Raw genomic sequence first — 20,889 nt, forward strand, 5'->3', positions numbered from 1 at the left:
ATGGAAACTAGGGGGAAGTGCAGTAGAAAGGGCCCAACAGCTGCAACAGGCACTGAGGAGAACAAACTAAGCAACTCAAGGGCAGCAGGGAGGGGGGGAAAATTAGAGAAAAAGAAGGAACAGATTACACGAAGCAAAAGAATAGATGTATATGTATATATCACCTGAGCTGGAAGGAATTGTTTTACAGTTGCTAATCATAGAGGATATAAGCATTGTAGACTAGAGCGACAATTGACATTGAAGATAAGCTCTCTATTTATTTTATTTAAAATTTTGACTTTTGAAAAAATAATTAAGAAAGCAAAGGGGGTGGGGTGAGGGGCTGGGTGGGGGGAGGGAAAGAGGGAGAAAAATGAGGAAGGGGAAAACAGGTATGACAAGAAATGCATATGTATTCACTTACCTTAAGCATGTAACTGTAACCCCTTTGTACATCATCCTGACAATAAAAAAAAATGAAAAAAACAAAACAAAACAAAACCAGGAAGTGTCTCAAGTGCTGTGGCTCAAGTGGTAGAGCTATCCTTGAGCATAAAGAGGCTCAAGGACAGTGCCCAGGCCCTGAGTTCAAGCCCCACAACCAGCAAAATAACAATAACAACAACAATAATAGGAACGTCTATGATACTCTTTTTTTTTTTTTGGCCAGTCCTGGGGCTTGGACTCAGGGCCTGAGCACTGTCCCTGGCTTCTTCTTGCTCAAGGCTAGCACTCTGCCACTTGAGCCACGGCGCCACTTCTGGCCATTTTCTGTATATGTGGTGCTGGGGAATCGAACCCTGGGCCTCATTTATACGAGGCAAGCACTCTTGCCACTAGGCCATATCCCCAGCCCCTATGATACTCTTATCTTCAATTAATCACCAAAAAAAAAAAAAAAAAAAGCAGCAAGTAGAGATGTAGCTCAAGTGGTAAAGCACTATCCTTGAGCAAAAATGCTCAGAAAAGGGACAATGCTCAGTCTGAATTCAAATCCCAGGACTGGCACAAAATAAATAAAAATACACACAATACATACAGACTTATACATACACACATGCGATTTTTAGAAAGGAAAAAGATGTGTGTTATGACCTATCTGGTGGAGGCTTAGGTTTTGAAGTCTCTTGAGCAGATGTTGGTACTGCGGAAATTCCAGGCCATCTTTGGAGTATGCCATCTCTATTTGTGAAAAAGAAACATAGAAGTAAAGAGTTTTCGGTTTAGATCACAAACCACTCACTTACTGAACATCACAGGCAAACTCCCATTTTCCTTTCTATGACTAGGAGGAAGAAAGCCCAGAAACATTCAGATTGATAAGAAGGGATCTTGATTTCAGATTTGGGGAAGTAGAAGAAGTTTGAGCTATATGTGGATATTTCTGCTTCTGTTTAAACTGTTTCTGTGGACAATTACCTAACAAATGAAACTTCTGTTGGGTAAACTTGAGAAAAACCTAAAAATCTCAGTGCTAATGCATATGGGTGTCTTTCAAGGTGGCATCCATGTTATTATTATTTTTTGTTTGTTTGTTTGTTTGTTTTTTTGGCCAGTCCTGGGGCTTGGACTCAGGGCCTGAGCACTGTCCCTGGCTTCTTTTTGCTCAAGGCTAGCACTCTGCTACTTGAGCCACAGCGTCACTTCTGGCCATTTTCTATATATATGGTGCTGGGGAATCAAACCCAGGGCTTCATGTATATGAGGCAAGCACTCTTGCCACTAGGCCATATTCCCAGCCCTATTTTTTCTAATGTTGGGAATGGAAGTCAATGCTTTGAGCATACGAGGCAAGTGCTCTTCAACTGAGCTATGCCTCAGCCTGGTATCCAGATCCTTTACTTGGAAACAAGAATTTGATATATAGCTCAGATTGTCCTGAACCTGAAATCTTTTATGATATTTTTTTTGGGGGGGAGGGAAGGGTGGTGGTGGTGGTAGTGCTACTGGAGTTTGACTCAGGACCTCCATTTGCTAGGCAAGTGCCCTACTACTTGAGCCACACTCAAGTGCCCTTAGCACTTTTGTAAAGTAGTTATTTTTTTAATAGAGTTTCATGTCCTCTTTCTTTCTTCTCTCTCTTTCTCCCTCTCTGTCTCATTCTTTCTCCTTTTCTTCCTTTCCTTCTTTCTCTTTCTCTCTCTCCTTCCTTCCTTTCTTCTTTCCTTCCATTCTCTCTCCCCTCCTTCCCTTTCTCCTTCCCTCTCTCCCTCTCTTGCTCTCTTTCTCTTTTCCTTCCTTCCTTCCTTCCTTCCTTCCTTCCTTCCTTCCTTCCTTCCTTCCTTCCTTCCTTCCTTCTTTATTTTCTTTTCTTTTTGCTCTTTCTCAGCTGAGCTGGCTTATATTGCAATTCTCCTACATCTGTTTCCCATAGCTGTGTTTATGGAAGCACATCACCATTGCCCAGCTTGTTCACTGAGATGAGGTCTCTCTAACATTTTTTTCCCACGGTGACCTCAAACCTTGATCCTATCCTCTGGAATAGAGTATCTTTTTTTTTTTTTAATTTTTTAACTTGACCCACAGACACTGATAGACAGTAAGGTAAGGGATGAGAACTTGAAACATTGGATTCCGAAATACCCTGTGATCATTACTGCATTATTGGTCTTGCCTGAAAAACAGTCTGAACTCTAAACTTGATGCCTTGCAGTTGGGTTGATGAGGAACTCTCATGGGCTTGAGTCTTTCAGCAGCATTAATATAGCAAAAACTGCAGATGCTTAGTGCTTTAGTTGAAAAGCCTACTTAACCTGCTTGCATTCCTGTCCTTGCGGGTACCCCAGGGGGACAGACCTCTTAGTCAGCAGCGGGTCTAGCGAGCAGCACTGTGACTTTCCATTGAGCTGTGGGAAAATTTGACAGCTGACTGTGGCTGAATCATTGCCCAGAGGTCCTGACCACTGAGATCTCTCAAGATTCCTCTCATTCTTGTCCCAAAGGGGGAACCTGGCAAAATCTAGCTGGTTAATTCCATTTACCTCTGTGTCTCACATGTACATTTAGGTGCAGAGTGGTGGTAAAAGGGAACCAGAACAGCAGGACCAACAATCTGTAGTTATAATAGTATTTATCTAGTGTTTACTTACTTGCCAGTCACTTTCAATAAATTCTTCTTATTGAATCTTCACAACTACACACTGGGGGTATTTACTATTACTATCCTGAGTTTGCAGATAAGGAAAGCAAGGCCCAGAGAGACTAATCATGGGCTAAAGATCGCAGAACTTGGGTATGAGGTGCTGAGATTTAATCTGAGCATTTGAACTTCAGAGTCTGTTCTCTAGCCACTCTCTTTACTATATGTAAATACAGACACAGCTATTCCAGACCCAAAGGTACATCGATATTTCAGATCACTCCTAGTTTTTGCAGCTGAGAAAACAGACTCAGTGAGGAGATGAGAATTGCCTAGTAACAGAGGCAGGATTTGAAGCACTTCTTTCTCTTCAAGTTCATGCCCCAGCTTTCTGTGTTAGCTTGAAAATTATGAGTTCTTTGACACCTACTTTGTCCCATATTCTTTTTGGAATAGAATTTCCATCTATGCAAAAAAAATGTTTCCATAGTTTTCACAGAACATACTGATTTCCTGATTCTCCTTTCTTTATATTGTTCAGAGCACTTAGGGTATACAGTGAAATTGAATATAGAGCGCACAGAGGTTCTTCCATAAATTCCCTCCCTCCACACATGCATGCATGCACTCCCCAGATACCAACATCCAGCGACAGAGAGGAGCATTTGTTACAGTCCATAAACCAACGTGGACACATCATTACCACTCAATATCCACAATCCACCTTAGGGTTTCTTGGTGCCATGCATTATATGAAGTTTGACAAACATAATGATGTGTTTCTGTCATTGTAGTGTCATATGGAATAGTTTCACTACCCCCCCCCCCGAAATCCTGACTATTCCACCTAGTGACCCCATTCCCTCCCTCCCCCCAAAGCCTGTGTCAACCACTGACTTTTTACTGTCTCCATAGTTCATAGTTTTGTGTTTTCCAGAAACATACAGTAGGAGTTACACACTATGTTGCCTTTCTCTCTCTCTCTCTTCTCTTTTCCCTTCCCTTTCTTTTCCTTTCCTTCCTTTTTTGTGTCCATGCTGGGGCTGGAACTCAGGGCCTGGGTACTGTCCATGAGCTCTTTTGCTCAAGGCTAGCACTCTATCACTTGGTGACACAGCTCTACTTCTAGCTTTTTGGTGGTTAATTGGAGATAAGAGTCTAATGGATATTGATGCATAACATACTGCTATTATTGGTCTTTTTATATAAATATAAATATATATATACATATATATAATTTGAATTTTTGGAAACTTTAGCTGTGCTGTCAACTTTAGAAAAAGTATCCCAGTTTAGCGTGTTGAGTTGGCATTGTACAGAAATTAATAGCCATATTGGTCTAGAAACGTTAAACTTAATTTTTTTCCATTTGTACAGGGGTAAATGCACTGTATTAAATATGTAAGGCCTTATCTACGTGGGTTTGATTACAGAAACTAATAAAGTATTCTCTAAATAAAAAAAAGAGTCTAATGGAATTTCCTGCCTGAGCTGGCTTTGAACCACAATCCTCAGATCTCAGCCTCCTGAGTAGCTAAGATTATAGTCATGCACTGTTGGTACCTGGTATCAGGTTAGTTTTGAACTCCTATAATCTTCTGCTTCAGCCTCCAGAATAGCGGGGACTATAGGTAGCCATCACCTGGCTTTTTTCATTATTGTTCTCAACCCCTGTGTAGAGGTTTTAATAAATACTTGGCCCATCCTTACCACTACCTTTGTTTTTTTTTTTTTTGCCAGTCCTGGGCCTTGGACTCAGGGCCTGAGCACTGTAACTGGCTTCTTTTTGCTCAAGGCTACCACTCTACCACTTGAGTCACAGCGCCACTTCTGGCCATTTTTTGTATATGTGGTGCTGGGGAATCGAACCCAGGGCTTCAAGTATACGAGGCAAGCGCTCTTGCCACTAGGCCATATCCCCAACCCTTGTTGTTGTTTTTTTAATCCTCAGGAAGACAAAGTCACTTCAAGTAGGATAAGAAATCTCTTAATTTAAATTTTTTTTGGCCAGTCCTGGGGCTTGAACTCAGGGCCTGGGCACTGTCCCTGAGCCTCTTTGTGACCACTTGAGCCACAGTGCCACTTCCGGCTTTTTCTGTTTATGTGGTACTGAGGAATCGAACCCAGGGCTTCATGCATGCTAGGCAAGCGCTCTACCACTAAGCCACATTCCCAGCCCTGGCTAAAGCACTTTTGTACCCCTTGAGCCCTTGTGCTTTCGTTTTTAAGCCCTACTCTGTGAGGGCTCTTCCTTTTGCTTGCTGTCATGGACAAGAATTAAAGTACTAGAAATATAGGGCTTGGAAGCAAGGGTCACTGTGGAAATTTTTTAAAAATCAAGGGGATTGGAACCACAGAAGATAGAGAATAGAAAACAGAGATTTTCAAGATGTCTTGGGTTTTGTGCTCAAGTACAGGTTTACTGGTAAAACCACTGAAGCAATGTCCCTATTATTCTCAGATAGTCTCCCTGAGGCGACATTGGTTCCTTCTGGCTCCTTACTATAGCCTTTACAAAAAAAAAAATTGTACATACCTGTATTGAAGCTTGAACTCAGGGCACTAGGCACTATCCCTTAGTTTTTTTCCACTCAAGGCTGGTGCTTTACCACTTGAGCCATATCCCTAGTCCAGTTTTCTTAAACGAATTTACTTTTTATTACAAAGGTGATCTACAGAGGGATTGCAATTACACGAGTCAGGTGATGAGTACATTTCTTTTCATACAGTGTCTTATGTTCCCTCCCTCTCTCCCAGTCCCTCCTTCCCATCTCCACCCCTGAGCTGGATAGCTCACATTCATCAGTGTCCAGTGAGCTCCACTGCTGCACTTTTCACCATTTTCCCCTCAAGTCCTTTGCCCTCCCCCAACCCTCCCAAAGATATACACTTGAATACAGCATACATAAAGAAAACGGGATAATCAAAAAATTTAAAAAACAAAAAAAGGAGAGCTATCTTATTTCTAGTACAGTACAGTTTTTTGCTGGTTATTGGGAGATAGTGTCTTGTGGACTTTTCTTCCCTGGTTGTCATTCAACCTTCATCCTCAGGTTTTAGCCTCCTGAGTAGCTAGGATTACAGGCATGAACCACTGTCTCTGTAAGAGGCAACTTAAAAGATACTTTTGCTTGCCCTTGTGAATTAACTGAAAGCTGGACACTGCATCAGGCCCTCCACTTTGCATCTGTGCCTTTGATCTGAGATGTTTTCAACTGTAGTCACTTTATAATCATCCGGGGCTCCAGGAAGAATAGGTTTCAATTATTAGTATCTGTGACAAATATCTTGTGGTAGAAGGCAAGCTGCTTCTCCAACAGGCAGTGCCACCTTATCATTTTAAACAGTCAAAAGCTCAGACCACCGACCAGATAACTTGTTCCTATTCTGTTTCAGTAGTAAAGTGATTTTAAAACAACAACAACAACAAATCTCCTCCAGAACTCTGTCAGAGTCAAAGACTGAGGAAATGGTCACCTGGGTCATACCAGTGACTTGAGATTGTTTTTAACTATGCATACTTTTCCTGCCTCCTGCCCCTACTTATCTCTATTTAAGCTGAAGCCAATGTCTGCACTCCTGAAGATAGCTGAACATATACTGAAGTGCTGTCTTGCCATGGCTGCCATGTAATAAATCTCCTTTTACTGCCCTTTACCATGTCTCTTCATTTGGCATATGGGGGTGATTGGCTAGACCTGGCATGGGGCTCCCAGAGTCTCAAAAGCCTGTTTCACCACTTTCCTTATGCTGGAAAGTCACAAGTGGTGAAGAGTTTGGTCTTTACAATCCACAAATCTTGAGTTCTTGGGGAAGTTAACCTTACCAGGTTCGTGTCAAGTAGAAAAGAGACCCCTGATAACTATAAAAATTAAGTATAGGGGCTGAGAATATGGCCTAGTGGCGAGAGTGCTTGCCTCATATACATGAAGCCCTGGGTTCGATTCCCCAGCACCACATATATAGAAAATGGCCAGAAGTGGTGCTGTGGCTCAAGTGGCAGAGTGCTAGCTTTGAGCAAAAAGAAGCCAGGGACAGTGCTCAGGCCCTGAGTCTAAGGCCCAGGACTGGCCAAGAAAAAAAAAGAAAGAAGAACAAAAAGCAAAAGGATCACAGCAAAACCCGAGAACAATTAGGAAAGAAATTTAAAAAAAATTAAGTATAAAACGTGCCTAGGAATCACTCCATCATCTGTTACACAATAGACACTGCTCTGTTCTACCATTTTTCCTCCAGTTCCCTTTCTGTGCTGGTACTAGGGCATGAACTCAGCGCCTGGATGCTCAAGGCTCTGGGCTTTTTTGCTCAAGCCTGGTCATTCTACCACTTGAGCCACAGCTCCACTTCTGGCTTTTTGCTGGTTAATTGGAGATGAGAGTCCTACAGGCTTCTGTACCAAGCAGGCTGGCTACAAACCTCGATCCACAGATCTGCCTCCTGAGTAGCTAGGATTACAGTTGTGAGTTGGACTAGAGTTGTGAGCCATGGGTGTCCATTTTTTAAAAGCTCAATCAAATCCTCAAACAATGATCTGGTCCTTCTCCTTCCTGTCTTTCCAAGCTTATTACCACTTTTTCCTTCCTCATTCCTATTTAATTAACTATGACTACCATTTATTGCACTCCTACCAGAGACCCCTTTAGATCATTTCAATACTCTCCCAAATGCTGTATTCAATACATAATTGCAGCAGATCAGTCTTAGCTTGGCATTTGTTAGGGACCGGCACTCTGACCTTGTTATCCTCTTATCTGCTCTCACTTACCTGAGCATTTCTGTCCCTGGCTCTTTTCACCTCTTGTTTTTCAGCATCTCTGTTCTGGGTGATCATTTCTATCCCCATGGCCTCAAGGGTTACTGGTTAAATTTCTAAATTTTTCTACTCCAAATTCTAATTCTTTGGCCCAGACCAGATTTTTCTGGTGCTCACAGCATTCTTCCTTCAGAAGTCCTGTGGACATTTGCATCTTCTGATTTGCTTTGTTTTCTAATTGTCATTTATCATTAAGCTTGCCACAAGCAAGAAGCTGGAGTCATCTGGAAGGTTTCTGTTTTGTATACTCCATATTCTGTGATTACAATCTCTTTGATCTTTAAAATTTGATTTCCATAGTGGCTCTTGAGTCCACCCCTTCTGTTTCTGGTGTATTAGTTCAGGTTTCCGTCACATCTTATCTTAGCTATTGCTGCAGACCTTTACATGTAGTCTCTTACCCTGCTCATTTTCTGCTCAGAACCAAGATTTATCTAATGGATATATGTATGCATATATATATATATGTATTAAATATCTGCTAGAAAGTCTTCCACAGAGCTGAATTCTGAATATTGAAATTTCTGGCTTCTCATTAGAATGAAAGTATCTCAAAATTAGGTGACATTGTCTCATTAATTGTCTCACTGCTTACTATTAAATATTATTACTATCATATTAAATACACACTAGTAAGTGCTTAATAAATGAATAAAAACCCAGAACTATGCCATGTATAATAGGAAATATGAAAGAAATAAAACTATGAATGAAATACAACATGGGCCTTGTCCTCTGGGAGCTCAGATTCTTTGATGGAGAGATAAAATAGACACATCAAAATTTTTATAGGCCTACACTGAGACATACCTCTAAAACGCTGGGGGAGCTCAGAAAAGACAGAGGTGAGTATAAGATGGAACTATTGAAGAAGATATCGCAGGGGAAAAAAGATTCCATCCAGCTCCAACAGCATGGAGAGGATTTGAGAGAGCAGGACGTAAGAGGCAAGATGCACCAGAATAAAAATAGCACAGGAGCCTGGTGCCAGTGACTCACATCTGTAATCTAAGATATTCAGGAGGCTGAGATCCGAGATCACGAATCAAAGCCAGTGTGGGCAGGAAAGTCTGTGAGACTCTTATCTCCAATAATTCACACACACACACACACACACACACACACACACACACACACACACACACACACACACATTGAAAGTGGAGCTGTGGCTCAAGTGCTAGAGTGCTAGCCTTAAGCAAAAAAAGCTCAAGGATAGCAAGCAGGCCCCGGGTTCAAGTTCCAGGACTGGCATACACACACACACACACATGCACGCACACATACACACACACACATCAGGAGATAAGGTGGTTGCCTCAATTAAAAGAAGCAGAAACTTTTTCTGTATTATAATACAAAATCTAATTCATATGCACTATAATTACAAAACTCTAATATACAAATTTTAATAATTCAAGACCTTAGGAATGTACAAACACACACACACATATTACTACAGTAGCTGTTTAATATGGATACAGGTTGAGTATGTCTTATCCAAAATGCTAGAAGTATTTCAGATTTCAAATACTAGAAATGTTTTTGAATCTTTGTTATAGACTACTTTTGGAGCATACCTAAGGGCAAACAAATGAGAAAAATGCTTCAAGATGTAAACAATTTTTTTACAAATATTGTTTATTTTAATGAAGCTGGTACAGACAGTGTCCATTTAAAACCCATGTCCCAGACCAAAAAGTACAAATAAAATCAAAAGGAGCAGTGTTCTGTTGTATACACTTCTTCACCCACAACTTTATTAACTTCTAGTGAAAATTAGAACTTTTCTGGGTTCTTCTGACAAGATTTTTTTTTTAATCTTAAAACACTTTCTCTTCAGTGAAGCCATCTTTGGAGTTAAGCATCACTCTTACCATGTCTGCCAGCTTGATTCTAATCCTGATATATTCCTCTTCTTTTGGTCCAAACCCTCAGACTTTAAAAAGTAGCTTCAAGTTAAGGAAAGGTCATTTTCCTACAGTTCAGTTCTATGAAAAACTTCCATCTACCACTGAAAGTCATAGTCCAGGAGTGAGGCAATCACATGCTAGAACTTGAGGGCCAATTGGAAAGTCTTTGTGAACACTCGCATTGGTTGATCTTACCTAAAATTGCAGTCCTGAAAAGTCGCCTCTCTGTGCACATGCGTCATTTTTTTAAATGAGAGGGCAATGTGAAGGGGGCTGAGGTTTGATCACCAAAATTCAGCACAATGAAAACAAATGATAATGAATAATGAGCACTAGAATTCAAATTAACAGATTTTTTTTTTTTTTTTTTTTTTTTTTTTTTTTTTTTTTTTGCCAGTCCTGGGTCTTGGACTCAGGGCCTGAGCACCATCCCTAGCTTCTTCCTGCTCAAGGCTAGGCACTCTGGCACCTGAGCCACAGCGCCCCTTCTGGCTGTTTTCCATATACATGGTGCTGGGGAATCGAACGGAGAGCTTCATATGTAGGAGGCAAGCACTGTTGCCACTAGGCCATATTCCCAGCCATTTAACAGATGTTTTAAAGAGATGGAGTGCCAGTATTTAGTTCCATTTTGAACACCACATTACAAAAGAACTATTTTTAAAAATAAAAAAGGATTGAGGCAAAAGAAAAAGAAAATAAAAAGAATATCTAAACCGGGGCTGGGAATATGGCCTAGTGGCAACAGTGCTTGCTTTGTATACCTGAAGCCCTGGGTTCGATTCCCCAGCACAGAAAACGGCTAGAAGTGGCACTGTGGCTCAAGTGGCAGAGTGCTAGCCTTGAGCAAAAAGAAGTCAGGGACAGTGCTCAGGCCCTGAGTCCAAGGCCCAGGACTGGCAAAAAAAAAAAAAAAAAAAGAATATCTAAACCATTGAATGACCCCCCGTTTGTTTCTGATGAACTTCAATCACATCTTCTTCCTCCATTCCCAGTTCTTTTGGAGTATAATTATCAGCAATTCTCTGACCTTCAAAGAGAAACCTGAGTGAATTCATTGGAACTCCCTGTCTTTGACAGTATGATTCTTTGAGTTTCTTGAGATGTGTTGTCATTTTCACTTTGAAGTGAATCTCACTGCTATCCTGTCCAATGACTTTGAGTTTAATGTATTCTCCCTCCTTCTTATCCTCTAAGTCCTCGGTTGAAGGTTTTGCCTCCTGGTCAGACATGGTGACTGTGGCTTCACCCGGAGGTCTCTGCACAGTGGCGGCATTGGGCGGACAGATCTTGCTCCAGGGTTTACAAATCCATCTCTTTTCCCCACCAACAACTTTTTTTAAATAATGTATTTATTAATTAAACAAAAATTTTTTGACAAGGTGTTGTGCACAAGGGGTACAGTTACATAGAAGGGTAGGGTGTACATTTCTTATGATACCTTACACCCTGTTTTTCTTTCCATTCCCTAGGTCAGGTAGACATATATACAATACACAGTGTAGCAAGAACTTATACGGTAGCCACGTGGCCTACGCCAAAGAAAACTTGCCTAGGGCTTTAAATGTAATGTCGACATTAGACAGTATGTCGACAATAGTCTTATATGAACGTACATACATAGCTTTTGAGCTATTGTGATCCACTGAGAGGTCTATTTTTGACCTTTATATATTGAGTAGTTGTTTGGTTTTAGTTACATAATGTAGGGTCACTGACCCAATCCTGTGGAATATACCATTTGACAAGAAGTTTTTGGTTTTGTAGACCTGGTCTCTACTGTCTCCCCCTCCCCCCTCCTTAACAGTCATATATCAGGGAGATCATGCCCCTTCGTTTTCTGTGTTCTAGGCTTGTCTCGCTCAACATTATTTGTTCAAGTTCTGACCATTTCCCTGTGAATAACAATATTTCACCATTCCTAATTACCATGTAGTATTCCATTGTGTATAGGTACCATATTTTTTGGATCCATTCATCTGTGGAGGGGCATCTGGGTTGTTTCCATATTTTGGCTATTGTGAATTGTGCCGCGATAAACATGGAAGTGCAAATGTCTTTTTGATATCTTGGGACCTGCTGTTCAGGATAGATGCCTAGGAGTGGTATGGCTGGGTCATAGGATAGGTCTATGTTGAGCTTTTTGAGAAACCTCCATACTGTTCTCCAAAGTGGTTGTACTAATTTGCACTCCCACCAACAATGGAGAAGGGTTCCTCTTTCCCTGCACCCCCTCCAGCATTTGTTGTTTCCTGAATTCAGAGTATAGGCCATTCTAACTGGAGTGAGGTAGTATCTCAGGGTTGTTTGTATTTGCATTTCCTTTACTACCAGGGATGTTGAACATTTCCTCATATGTTTCTTTGCCATTTTTATCTCTTCTCTTGTGAAGGCTCTCTTTAGCTCCTTTGCCCATTTCCTAATTGGTTTACTGGGTTTGGAAGGACTTAGTTTTTTTAGTTCTCTGTAGATGACAGATATTAGGCCTTTGTCTGTTGCTGTGCTGGTAAAGATCCTTTCCCATATGGTTGGCTGTCTTTCTAGTTTGGTGGCTATGTCCTTAGCTGTGCAGAAACTTTTTATTTTGGGAGCTGGGGATATGGCCTAGTGGCAAGAGTGCTTGCCTAGTCTACACAAGGCCTTGGGTTCGATTCCCCAGCACCACATATACAGAAAACGGCCAGAAGTGGCACTGTGGCTTAAGTGGCAGAGTGCTAGCTTTGAGCAAAAAGAAGCCAGGGACAGTGCTCAGGCCCTGAGTCCAAGCCCCAGGACTGGCCAAAAAAAAAAAAAGAAACTTTATTTTGTAGTAGTCCCATTTGTTGAGTCTCTCCCCTAACTGTTGTGCCCCTGGAACTCTATTCAGGAAGTTCCTTCCTGTGCCTATAAGTTCTAGCGTCTTTCCTACTCTGTCCTTCAGTAGTTTCAAGGATTCAGGTCTGATGTTGAGGTCCTTGATCCATTCTGAGTTGAGCTTGGTGCATGGTGATCGGCTTGGGTCTACTTTGAGTTTTCTGCATAAAGCTGCCCAGTTCTCCCGGCACCAGTAGTTGAAGAGGCTCTGTTTATTCCATTGTATGTCTTTAGCTCCTTTGTCGAATATCAGCCGACTGTAAGAGTGTGGCTTTATTTCTGGATCTTCAATTCTAATCCATTGGTCTTCAGGTCTGTTTTTATACCAATACCAGGCTGTTTTTGTTATGATGGCTCTATAGTAGAGCTTGAAGTCTGGTATTGTGATACCTCCTGCACTGCTTTTTTTGCCTAGAATTGCTTTGGCTATTCTAGGTCTTTTGCTGTTCCATATGAATTTATGGGTTGCTTTCTCTATTTCAGTGAAGAATGTAGTTGGGATTTTGATGGGGATTGCATTGAATTTGTATAACAATTTGGGCAATATGGCCATTTTCACTATATTGATTCTGCCTACCCATGAGCATGGGAGGTCTTTCCATCTCCTTGTGTCTTCTTTGATTTCCCTTATTAGATTTTTATAGTTCTCATTAAATAGGTCCGTCACGTCTTTGGTTAGGTTGATCCGTAGGTACTTTATTCTTTTTTTGGCTACTGTAAATGGAATTATTTCCATAATTTCCTTTTCTGTTTGTATATTGCTGGTGTACAGAAAAGCTGCTGACTTTTGTGGATTGATTTTGTATCTTGCTACTTTGCCAAAATGGTTTATTAGGGGTAGGAGTTTGGGGACTGAGTTTTTTGGGTCCTTCAGATATAAGATCATGTCATCTGCGAATAGGGATAGCTTGATTTCTTCCTTGCCGATGTGGATCCCTTTGATGTCCTCCTCTTGTCTTATTGCTATGGCTAGGAATTCAAACACTATGTTGAACAGAAGTGGGGAGAGTGGGCATCCTTGTCTTGTTCCTGAGTTTAGGGGGAATGATTTTAGTTTCTCTCCATTTAATACGATGTTAGCAGTTGGTCTGTTGTATATGGCTTTTATTGTTTTGAGGAATGTTCCATCTATTCCTGTTCTCTCCAGAGCTTTTAATAAGTATGGATGTTGTATTTTGTCAAAGGCTTTTTGGGCATCAACTGAGATCACAATGTGATTCTTGATTTTAGTTCTGCTGATGTGGTGAATTACATTGATTGATTTACGGATGTTGAACCATCCTTGTGACTGTGGGATGAAGCCTACTTGGTCATGATGTATAATTTTCTTGATTAGTTTCTGGATCCTGTTAGCTAATATTTTATTGAGGAGCTTTGCATCTGTGTTCATTAGTGATATTGGTCTGTAGTTCTCTTTTTTTGTTGGGTCTTTGCCTGGTTTGGGGATGAGTATAATATTAGCTTCATAGAATGAGTTTGGGATTTCTCCCTCTGTTTCTATTTCATGGAAGAGCTTGAGGAGTATTGGTATTAGCTCCGCACTAAAGGTTTTACAGAATTCGTTGGTGAATCCATCTGGGCCTGGGCTTTTCTTTGTTGGGAGGTTCTTGATTACCCCCTGTATCTCGCTGTAAGTTTTGGTTTATTTAGTTAATTTATTTCTTCTTGGTTCAGTTTGGGCAGTTTATACTTCTCTAAGAATTGATCCATTTCTGTAAAATTATTGTTTTTTAGTGAGTAGAGGTTCTGGAAGTAGTTCCTTATGATTGTTTGAATATCGTGTGTACTTGTAATTTTTCTGGTGGAGTCCCTGATTTTACGTATATGAGTCTCTTCTTTTTTTTTGTAAGTCTTGTGAGGGGTCTGTCAATTTTATTTATTTTCTCAAAGAACCAGTGCCGGGCTAGATTTACCTCCCCTGGTGCGGGGATGCTAAGCTTACTCCCTTATCAGTGCTCCCCTTTCCACCCTCTCCCCTGGGCACCCGACCAGCAGGTGGCCAAGGTGGAGCAAGGGACACGGGCTAGCCTAAGGTGCACGTGGCCAAACGAGATCCCCTTTTTCTCCCTCCTTACCCACCAAGGAAACCAGGTGCAGACGGATCTTGGAAACGCTTCGGAGAGCAATCCAGTTTATTCAGGAGGGGCTCACAGTAATATAGTAGTGATGACGAGGATTGAGCATGAGCTGTGATAGGCTGGCGAGCTTGTCCGTCCAAGAGCAGCTCCTAAGGACCTCCCTCATGGGCTAACGTCACTTCCCATAGTACCGCCCTGTGTGCTCGCTGGCGCAAGGTGGTGGATGGTCTCAAAGCTACCCCTTCTGGTTCCGGACCCAGAAGGAGATAGGTGTGGCTCACTTCCACACTGCCCCAGGGCTGAGGGAAGGGCGGCGTCTTGGGAGCGCTCTCCTTGCCCTTCCCCCCTTAAGGCCAAGATGAATCCCCAACATCTGCCCCTTTTATTTTTTTTTCTTTTGAACAGCAGGAGGCGCCTTACTTGAGGGTGTGCCATGTCTTAGGTTGCCCCCCCCCCCCATGGGGGATCGTACCCGTCTTTGGCTAACACACTAGCACTTCAGGCCAACCTGCCTGCCGGGCCGGCCAGCCCGATGAGGAGACTTGTGGAGAGTGAGATTGGCACTTGAAAGAAAGCCCTGTTAATTTTTTTTATGCCAGCAGACCTCGGTGAGCAGCGGGTCCTAATGGGCATGTGACCAACCTCATGGGGTTCCTAAATGGCTAAAGGCCAAAGGCCACTTGTTGTCTGGAAAGCTCTGGCTTTTTGCTCACAATATAAGAGACCAATTTGTCTAGTACAGAGTAATGCAAACATAATGCAAATGGAAGCATCAAGCAGACATGAGCATAAGCAATCATAACACAAGGCAAATGCAACATGAGCAACTGTAACACATGAGCAATTACAACACAGGCACAATGCAATGGAGGGTCTCTTATCTGGCTCAGTCCATAGGAGATAGAGGAGTCCTGGTCCATTTCGGTGTCACTCAAGGTAGTGCAGATGGCTCTCCCTTCCCTCGATGGTGAGGTAGAGGCGGGTTCAGGTCCTGGCGATTTGGCAGCCAGGGTGCTGGTAACTTAACAATTGAGGTTAGTAAACACTTTATAGAAAACATTGTAGCAAGGTTCCAATCCCTTGCTTATTGTAAACATTTGTCATAAAACATTAAGGTGTCCAAATCCTTTGGCTCCTATTTCCCCCCAATGGGGGCCCCTAAGATAAGCAGCAAAGGGGGGAGCAAAGAAAGGAACAACAGTGTGCAAAATTTTCCTTTAGTTCTTGTGCAACGCTGTGGGCCACGCTGCCACAGCAAACATTGCACCAAAAGGCACCAGGCAAGGTCCGGGGAAGAAACAGGGCCGACACTGGGTCCATCGCTGGTACAGGCAGGCTTTCCCGTTTCTCCATGGAAAAATCCACCACGGTCTTTGTTTTCCTGAAGAGAAAGCAAGGGGAGACATCCCTCAAGGGTGAGTGCCCTTGGGCGGTCATTCTGATGAACAATACTTTAAGTCTCTAGCTGGTATCCAGATTGCATTTGGTTCCCAAGTTGGGAAAATGCATGCGAAGCCCCTTCCCGCACTGATAAGTGGGTCCAGGCCTCGCCATGCCCCTGTAAGGGGGTCCTTTCAACGGACTTCCACCTTTAAGTAGGGTGTTTGGCTTGACCAGTGTCTCTGGAAAGCCGACAGAAGTTGGTCCTTAGAGAAGTTTAAAATATTCAATGTAAACATTGCTGTCTTCAGCTGGTCATGGGGGCTTCCCCCCCTTTTTGTTTTAATAATTGATCCTTTAGGGTCTTATTATGCCTCTCAATTATGGCCTGACCCTTTGGTTGTATGGTATTTCAGTGGTATGTTTAATATTTTACATTTGGAAAAAGGCCTGTAAAGGCTTGCTGATGAAACAAGGTCCATTATCTGGTCTGCCATACAATTACCTTGTGCCAGGTCCCCAGGCAATCCTTGGTGTCCACGAAGGTGCTGTAAGAATATAGGCTTACCCCGCTCTTTTAACAGAGACCTGACTTGGATTATCAGAGGGGTGATTGGGTTTTTATCTAATTTAATGTATGAAAATATCAGGTTGGGTAGCAAATTAACCACATACAAACTGTCAGAAAACAGGTTTATCGGCTGCTTGACATGGGTCAGTGCCAGGGCGACTGCGTACAATTCCTTAAATTGTGCAGATCCAGTAACTGTTTTAAAGTAATGGGTGTTTTTTTTCCCACCGGCAGGAGGGGAGGCAGAGTGTACCACTACGGCAGCCCCTGCTCTTCCCCCATCTGTAAACACATTGGCAGCCTTGACAAGAGGCTTGGTAGAGAAAAGTACAGGAGGGGTCCATTGTAGCCCGGAAAATGAGGTCACCCACCTCGAGGTGCCATAATGGCAATCTACCTTTTTCATAAAACCCTCCAGGGCACTGGACACCCGTGCGTTATTCCTTTTGACCCATTTAAAATCTGACAACTGGTAGGGAATAGTTAGCACATCAGGAGCTCTCCCATAATGTCTCAGGGAAGTATCCCTGTCCTTAATTACCAAGTCAGCTAGCTGGTCTAGCTGGGAATAAACTCTGGGAGCTCCTCCCACTGATGTGTGCACCCATTGAAGAGGCTTGCCTGACTGAGTAATAGCGGCTGAGGAAAGCTCAGACCCAGGGAGGATCCAAAGGCAAAGTGGGCACTCAGGCTTGTAGCGGGCCAACCGTGCCATATTTAGGGCCATTTGGATTTTTTGGAAGGCTGTTTGAAGTGATGGAGTTATTGTAATAACATCAGTGGGTGCTTTTCCCTTTAAAGAGTCATGGAGCGGAAGCAGCTCCTCTGTAGGCAGGTGAAGCCAGGGTCTTAACCAGTTAATCTCCCCCAACAGTATTTGTATCTCCACCAGAGTATAAGATGACTGGAAGGATAACTGGGGCTTAAGGGGGCACACAGAGTCTAGTTTAAGTTTTGCCCCCAAGATCTTAAAGGGGTATATTTTTTGAACCTTGTCACTGGCTATAAGCAGTCCTCCTCTTTGTAGGAGTGTTTGTAGCTTGCGATAGGCAGAGTCCAGCACTTGGATATCTGCTGCTCCAATAATTATGTCATCCATATAATAATAATATCTGACTGGCTCCTAAGAGGTTGAAGAACTTGTGACACATAATGTTGGCAGAAGGCAGGACTATTAACCATGCCCTGAGGTAAGACTACCCACTCATACCTCTGGTCTGACCCCTGGTAGTTAACTGAGGGCACAGAGAAAGCAAACTTTTTACAGTCCTGGGGGTCAAGGGGAATGGAAAAGAAACAGTCCTTGATGTCAATTATAATGAAATTAAGATCCCGAGGAATAGAGGGGTCCATGGCAGCCCCTGTAAAGGAGTGCCAGCGGGGATTATCCGCTCATTAATCTTTCTTAGGTCCTGTACCATCCTCCATTTACCTGAGGCCTTTTGTACAACAAATACAGGGCTGTTCCAAGGGCTCAGTGAAGGTCGAATATGCCCGAGGGACAGTTGTTCTGATATTATTTCCTTTAATCTTTCTAGCTTGTTTGAGGGAAGTGGCCACTGTTCCACCCACACCGGGGGACCCGGAAGCCATCAAATGGCAGGGACGGTAGGAACAGTGGGCCTTAGAATTGGGGGTGAGGCCCTGTAGAAGAAACAGGAGTCTTCTGCCCCGAGGCCTCAGAGGGAGGCGCTTTTTGGCAGCCACTAGGGCCGCCTGACAGGTCCTGGCCTGTGATGACCGCAGCCTTAATCTTTCCCAAGATATCCCGTCCTAGCAGGTTATCTGGTGAGTCTGTCATTATTAAGGGGCGCACTACCCCCTTGCCACCATTTATGTCATCCCAGGGAAGCCAGTCCCTGGTTGTTTTACTCTCAGCTGTGCCTCCCACCCCCAATGTCTGGGGTCCGGGGATTAGGTCCCACCATGGAGGCACTAGTTCCTTCTTTAATATGGTCCAATCTGCTCCGGTATCAACTAAGACTCGGAACTTCTTTCCAGCTATGATAATTTCTGTCTTTGGCCTCATCTCTGGGACTATTGGGACTGCCCAGAGGGCCTTGGCCTCAGGCTGTTTATTGGGCCTGTCCCGGGATTGATTACCTCCTTTGGGTGACGGGGCTGGAGGGCACCCCATTAATAGTTTAAAGGCCTTTCCTTAGCATCAAATCTGGACTTACAATCTTTTCGCCAATGAAATCCCTTTTTGCAGTGGGGGCAAGGTTTTGTGGGTAGCTCCTTGGCCCATCCAGAGGGCTGTCCTCTCGAAGCACCAGATTCACAAGACCAGAAAGACACTCCCTCTTGAAGTGGCCCCGGCCACCACATTGGAAACAGCGCTCCCTGTTCACCTCACCGGTGGGGGCAGGGGCAGGCTCCTTAGTAAGCAGAGTGGTCAGCGGCTGCACCTGGCGGGCTCGTGCACTGATGCCCTGACAAGCGTAAATCCAGCTGTCCGCAGATCTCTCCTTTACTCCTGTACAAGCCAATCTGCATTCTGATGTCATCCCTTCCCACACCAGGGTCCTTAGAAATTGATTTACCTGGGACCCAGGAAACTGTCGGTGGAGATTGTCCCTCACTCGGCCAACAAAGGCAGCAAGACTCTCATTGGTCCCTTGGGTAGCTTTTACTGCTGGAGTCTCTAGGGATCCCTCTCCCAAGCAACGCCATGTGGCCAGTCCCACAGCCTGTATCTGCTCTGAGTAGGGGGCAGGGAAGGCATCCCGTTGGGGGCGGGTGGATCCAAACAGCATGGTTATGGGGTTGGTTATGGGTTATAACAAGGTTATGGGGATTGGCGGATCGGTGGCCTGATTTTTCTCTGCCTGAGCATAGCACTCATATCTGAAAAGGTAACACCACTCCTCATACATTGTTCTATTAAGCAGTGACTGGGCCAGGCTTCTCCACTCCTGAGCGGTAGAACACCGGTGGGCCACGCCCTCAAGTAGGCTCTCCCCCCCCAGCGGGTGTTTGGTCCCCCTCCCTCGAGGACTATTTTCCTGAATTTTCTGAAATCTTGTATCTCCTGGGGCTGCCACGAGGCTGAGATGGCTATCAGGTTGAGATTTGCTGAGTCGCCTGAGCTCGGTGAATGCGTGCTACTGCAGCCACTGGGCTGTTGCTGCCGCTTAGCTGGGCTCCTTAAATCTGCATATGTATGGAGCCGAGCCCTGCCTCTGGTAGGGGAGGGGTAGCGAGCTGGCAGTGGCTCCTGAGCACATTGTTCTCCCGCCACGTGCCTCGGGGCCATGGCAGCTAGTCCAGGGTCCTGGAGATCAGGCTCCCACTCGTCCCTGGGCCCCTCAGAGCAGGGCATCGCCCTCTCCAGATCAAAATTCCCCCCTGCTGCCCTCTCCTGAGTCCAGGGACTCTCCCCTGGGTCAGAGGAAAAGCAGGCCTTAAGGGTCTTGATAGCTTGGAAGGTCACAAGGGGGAGTTCCTCTCCCAACTCTGCTTCCTTGCCTTCCAACTCTCACCCTACTCAATCCCAAGTTTCCCACGAGAGTGGGTTGGCCCCAGCGAACCACGGGACCCTATGGGTCAACTCCTCCCAAATTCGTATAGCACAGGGTTCTGAAATACTCATCCCCGCATTTTGGAGGGTGAACCTCAGGATTTTAAGAGGAGAATTATTCCACCTAATCTGAACCTGCCCCATCATCTTTGCTGACCTGATGGGAGAACCACGTGTCCCGGAGACTCTGCTCCAATTCCCTTAGGGCTTGCCGGTAGCTGCCGGACTCCCTCCCGCGGGCTCGAGCCCCACGCTTGGGCCGCCAATTGCTGGGCTAGATTTACCTCCCCTGGTATGGGGATGCTAAGCTTACTCCCTTATCAGTGCTCCCCTTTCCACCCTCTCCCCTGGGCACCCGACCAACAGGTGGCCAAGGTGGAGCGAGGGACACGGGCTAGCCTAAAGTGCATGCGGCCGAACGAGATCCCCTTTTTCTCCCTCCTTACCCACCAAGGAAGCCAGGCACAGACAGATCTCGGAAACGCTTCGGATAGCAATCTGGTTTATTTGGGAGGGGCTCACAGTAATATAGTAGTGATGACGAGGATTGAGCATGAGCTGCGATAGGCTGGCGAGCTTGTCCATCCAAGAGCAGCTCCTAAGGACCTCCCTCATGGGCTAGCGTCACTTCCCATAGTACCGCCCTGTGTGCTCGCTGGCGCAAGGTGGTGGATGGTCTCAAAGCTACCCCTTCTGGATC

At 44.2% G+C, this 20,889-nt stretch overlaps 1 protein-coding gene across 1 annotated transcript; it reads right to left on the reverse strand.

Annotated features, from left to right (window-relative positions):
* Window positions 1–10,713: 10,713 nt before the first annotated feature.
* Window positions 10,714–11,056, reverse strand: LOC125348005 (small ubiquitin-related modifier 1-like). The gene has a single exon (XM_048340944.1). It carries the CDS (start codon window positions 11,017–11,019, stop codon window positions 10,714–10,716), a length of 306 nt encoding a protein of 101 aa, XP_048196901.1. The 5' UTR covers window positions 11,020–11,056.
* Between the last annotated feature and the right edge of the window lie 9,833 nt (window positions 11,057–20,889).

Source organism: Perognathus longimembris, chromosome 3 (assembly GCF_023159225.1).
Source record: "Perognathus longimembris pacificus isolate PPM17 chromosome 3, ASM2315922v1, whole genome shotgun sequence".
Classification (NCBI taxonomy): Eukaryota; Metazoa; Chordata; class Mammalia; order Rodentia; family Heteromyidae; genus Perognathus; species Perognathus longimembris.